At 33.2% G+C, this 5,514-nt stretch overlaps 1 protein-coding gene across 1 annotated transcript; it reads right to left on the bottom strand.

The window, feature by feature from the left end:
• Positions 1-745: 745 nt before the first annotated feature.
• LOC127832523 (G-protein coupled receptor dmsr-1-like) lies at positions 746-3,009 on the bottom strand. The gene is made up of 2 exons (XM_052358032.1): positions 2,839-3,009; positions 746-2,080 (listed from the first exon to the last, which is right to left on the bottom strand). The coding sequence occupies exons 1-2, from the start codon at positions 2,987-2,989 to the stop codon at positions 1,110-1,112; spliced, it is 1,122 nt and encodes a 373-aa protein (XP_052213992.1). The 5' UTR covers positions 2,990-3,009; the 3' UTR covers positions 746-1,109.
• Between the last annotated feature and the right edge of the window lie 2,505 nt (positions 3,010-5,514).

The following is a 5,514-nucleotide window of genomic DNA, read 5'->3' as shown; positions in this document are numbered from 1 at the left end:
TTTGATAAGCTATGCTTTGCACCAGTTCATCGATATTTAGACATTGACTCACCATTTTATTACATTTTCATTTGTGCCTGTCTTGTACAGTATTCATCGATGTATCACAAAGGCCATTAAACAAATATATTGTTATATTGTTTGCTGCTGGCGATATCTGAGCCAATCCTGTAATTAATTGTTAAATAGCAAATAGAATTAAAGTGTGAACAATTACAAAAATAGTATTAGTAAAATTGGTTGATCTATGTATGTAGGTCGTTGACAGATGTGTTGCAGTTATTTCAGTGAAACGACTAATTTTTTTTTCGCCATATTTAAGGCTTCTTTGATAGTAAACAAAAAAGGAAGTCATTAATAACATTTACAGTTTCAGCATAAAACAATCAAATAAAAATAAAACAAACACTGTGAAGTCATTTCATATTCCTTACAAACGTTAACGTATATCTGTCTAACATTTATGTCATTTAAGGGATTTTCAAAAGTATGATTCTGAAATCAAGGCCGTAATTTTAGAAACGAACATTCATGCAATTGTTGTATTATTTATTTTACGTAAATTTTTCTTTTTTTAACAACAATCACATCAAGGAAAACAACAATTTACACTGTCAAATAGCATATGCGTTTTTGAGCACAACCCTTGATTTGCTCAGTGCTCCTATAGCACCGATGCGTGGAACAATATACCGAACAATATACCGAACAATATACCGAACAATATACCGAAGCGACACGTTTTTTAACAGTTAGTAATTACCTACTGCTATTCGCTAATTGAGCTTCGAAAGTCCAACTAAGATTCATTTTGTGACTTGGAATAAAGTAGAATAACATTAAAACACCTTTTCTTTTAGTTAAGTGACAACACATGAATAATCTTTGAGCTGTCGGTTGTGATAACTCGAAATATGAGTGTGGGATGAATTATATTACGAAGCTAGAAATACATTTGGTAAGTAAAGTACGAAAATGGCATATTTCTTGTGACAATCGAGTCCCGATTACAGAATTTGACGTAATATATTTACTTAAGCTGTACTGAATTAAATGTATATCATATCAATTAAGTATTACTAAATAAAGATTTTGTGCTGTACATAAGCTCATGAGTGTAGCAGCATGTTATTGTTACTGTTTGAATCAAAACGCCGTATTCTCTTGTCGGTCAATGCAACACCATTATACGAAGTTGTTCTTCCTCGTCGCCCCGCACAAAAATACAAATTCACAAATGTTTGGCGAAACTTTGTACTCATTGAGCAATAGAGAACGAAATTAATTGAATTGTTCACCAGAGCCATAATATCCATGACGTCTCCTAATGGTTGATACACATTGTCAAAAAAATTGTCTATGCACGCGCTGCACACAATTAAAACGCCTTGTGGGAGTTCTGTTACTATAAATAACGTTATCACAGTTATTAACATTTTCGTCGTGCGTGAATGCTCTGACAATCGTATACTACTTTTCCCTGATATCTGCAAAACTTTCCGACGGTGGCGAATTTTGACATGAATGTTGTACACCAGCAAACCACCAAATATTGACATAAGCAGACACGGTACTAACTTAGCGATCATTGCATACATCCAGACGTTAATTAGCACTGTGGACTCCGTGCCTGGCCGCCCTAGCTTGAGATCTTCAAGATAATATATAGTTTTATTACCCTGTAGTGTCTCGTGAAGTTCGTTGCTAAGGTAATTTGGAATCAAAACGACTGCAGATGAAATGTAAACTATTATTATCACAATCCGGGTTTGTTGAATCCGCTTTAGCCGAAAACCATTCGTCTTTGTCGGGTTTGTTATGTGGATATATCGAATGATGGCTAATGTCACGCACATCCATATTGATATTGTATGGGTGGTTGACGTTATGTTGATATGGAACACCAAGAAAGACATCCAGGCATGGCTGTTGCGTTCATGAAGCTGTTCATCCCCATTAGGGAACTGACAGTAGAAATGGAGAGCGAACGGAATGTACGACACCATGGTAAGAAGATCCGACACGGCGAGCCATGTAAGAATTTGGTTTACCGGTGTCCCCATGTGCTTACGTGTCAGAACTGTAAGATCAAACGACATATGCTTAGTTGTTTTCATTCAAAACGATATTTTTATTAGCAAAATGCTAGTATGTAATTAATAGTTTATAGAAGGTACATGAATATTTAATAATTCGACTGACTAGTGAATAGAAATAAATACTGTCATACAAAATTTGTGAAAACTTAACCAAACTTTATATAAAAACTATGGTTTTATATTTAACGATTGTTAAGAGATCAATGAAAATGTATAAAGACGCACCCACTTGTCATGGTTAAGATGAATTAACCCTGTACCAGCGGAACATATTAATAGAAGCAACTTGACAATACAAAACAACGGGCATTTTCGAAAACACCATTGGACAGAAAAACAGAATTGTCTATACTCGTATTGCATGAAAAGAGAATAAGATGGACAAAAGACTAAACACTTATATTAAACATTTAGCAATAAGAAAAAATGTATGACTACTATACCAAATAAGAATCTAGAAATTATAGAAATTGCAAACTCGAAAAACGGTCATTAAATAATTTTTTAAACGCTATAACTTGACCAAATAAAAATACATTGAAATAGATTTTATAAAGTACACAACGAGAATTTGTACAACGTTTATATTTAGTAAAAATTTTTTTTTTTTAAATGCATAACACGAACAAGAGTTAATTATACATTTGATATCATCGTAAACATATGTAACCAAAAATGAACAGTGTCAACCTTCGTCTATAATTATAAAAAAGACATGAACATGGTAGAAAAATCCTACCGGAAACGTTGAAGAGATTAGTTACAATCCCAAACACGCACACACACACGCTAACGTAACCATGGGCGTCAGCGTAGGTCTTGTTGAACATCATCAGGCGACTTCTCGTGGAGAGATTCAGAGCCCCTAAGCCGAAGTCTGAGAGATTCATGGCAACGTCAGGCCGGTTATAATACTGGAATTAAACACAAGAACGATATATGTGAAATTGGCAGTTTTTGCTAAGAAACTTAAAAATGGGTATCAGGCTATTTTGTGTTCATTTATGTGCACATCAACATGTTTCAGCTAGTTAATAATGCAAACATGAGTGATATATAAATTGATCTAACGGTTCTAGTGAAAACGAGCATAGAATCATCGCGCATGTGAAAGACAGGCTTCTATAACAATGCATTTATTTACAAATGCAAATAATTCACTATACATAACACTGAGCTGAGTCTGGTCTGTGTTAAATATATAATGGGGTCAGACTTCCATCTCAAATCAGAATTAATGTTTTAACCTAAAACGTTAAAGAAAAAAATTACTTAAAAGGAAGTAAAGTTCCAAAACGAGGGATTAAACCAATAGTTTTTGGCAATAAAATTCGTTATCAGAGATAAAACGGCGTCGGGAAAATGAAATAATCATGATTTTAGTTATATTGTACCGTACACATGCGTCAATACTGTGTATTATAAGAAAAAATGATATTTGTATATCCCATTTCTCGAATGTCACGTTAGGAGACAACAGATTTGTGGACGGTTTTCCTTCAATAACTTTTTTATTCCGACGTCTTCGATCTTGAAACAAACGCAACCGTTAATTGCTTAAAACGGTTGTCAATTTTGTAAAATATATTGTGCACAGTATTAATGATATAGACTGTCGTTTTGTATCAGTTATTAATAAATGTCGATTTTTATTCAAATGAATTTTATATCAAACGCTAAGAATACGAGTTTCATTTTGTCCTAAAGTGCCCTATATATATCCATATTCGACAAGAATATATATTTCAAAATATTTCTGCACACGAGTATGTTTAAATAATAACGTTTAATGCAATGCGAAAATAAAACTACTTGAACAAAGTTGGCAACATACTGCCATAAAGCCTTCCAACTAAGAGACACGTTAATGTCTACAGTTTAAAAATTATCACATAGCTCAAAGTGTTCACATACCCAAGTCTTGTTGAATATTCATGTTTGCTGTTTGTTTTTTATTTCATTTTCTAAATATTTAATGTATTGTATTATTGTAACGAAAGTAATTTTGTCGCAAACATACCCCTAGATCATCTATATGTTTTTGTTTTCACATAGATGGTCGACGTTGGGTATGATTAAATTAAGTTGACTAGTGTATATAGCATTTTAGCATTTTAATTTAAATTAAAATGTGAGGCATTTATTAAACTTAATAGAAATCAATCTAATCGTCAATGCAGATATTAAAAACTAATGAATCTGTCAAATATTGTATTGTACATAACAAGTTTTGTAAATATTTACCTTACGAAATTATCATTTAAAGTAAAATAGCATTAGTGAATAAAAAGTACAGCATTCATGCATGTACGCCCTGCCTTTGAAGAAGTAAGTATCCGGTAACAGTCCTGTCATCACCAAGTCCATGTGGCCATTTACCATTCGATATTGAAATCCAGCTAGGCACTATCAGGTTTATTTACAGGAGTGTGCTATCTGATTATATTTCCAATACACCATTTGACAGAGATGGATGCAGATGAAAAAGCCGATGACAGAATCAAACACTCGATACAAATACCTCTTGATGTACTACGCATTGTTTTTATATATAGCAAAATGATAACTGTATTTGTGTGGTACTATTGAATATGTATTGTAAAGTATTATGTTAACATTTACAATGTTATGCTTTATGAATTACTTTGTGAAGAGGCGTGCGAATTGAAGCTCCTTAAAACCTCTATATGCAACCGATAATTTGCATTTACCGTTCAATGGCGGTGATTAAAATTGTATTCTTAACAGTAATTGTGTGTATGCTGTCTGTCAATGCGTTTTGCCTATATTATTATGTGTGTGTCACACAATTGGTTCAATGACATTATAATGATCCAAATGATTTAAACAATTATCCTGCTGGTTCAGCTGAATTTTTCTTCGTATATATTATAATTAGAATGTTGATGTTCTGCTATAATTTATAATATACACGGTTATCTTGTGCTTTTACTCTCGCTTAGTTTCGTTGATTCAATTTATCCTGTTAAGAGCGAAATAAATGGCGACATTGAAAACGCCAATTATCTTTCAGCCCAATAAGTTGATGCATCGTTAAGAAAATACGCAGTTCAAAACGCCGCTTTTGAACGGTTCGTTCAGAATATGAAGGCTATGTTAACCATGCACGTTTTAAGATATCAAAATGCTTGTTCAAATTGTATCTTCATTTGCATAAAAGATAACGCTTTTTTAAATAAACCGTAATTAATTTAAGGTCATTGTATCCACTATATAGGTAGGATTGGTACGGTACTGGCAAGTAAGGAACTGACCGATCGACATGCGGTTCTGAGCAAGTATTACAGTGTTGTGGAAGCCAGTGAAGTAATAAACATTGTCCGTTTGTTGTCGGAATCAAACCACGCAAAGCATGTTGATTTAGATTGAACGATTGATGTGGATGTAATTTGAT

Source organism: Dreissena polymorpha, chromosome 5 (genome assembly GCF_020536995.1).
Source record: "Dreissena polymorpha isolate Duluth1 chromosome 5, UMN_Dpol_1.0, whole genome shotgun sequence".
In the NCBI taxonomy this organism is placed as follows: domain Eukaryota; kingdom Metazoa; phylum Mollusca; class Bivalvia; order Myida; family Dreissenidae; genus Dreissena; species Dreissena polymorpha.
Note: the sequence above shows the minus strand (reverse complement) of the source record. Positions and strands in the feature narration are given on the sequence as shown.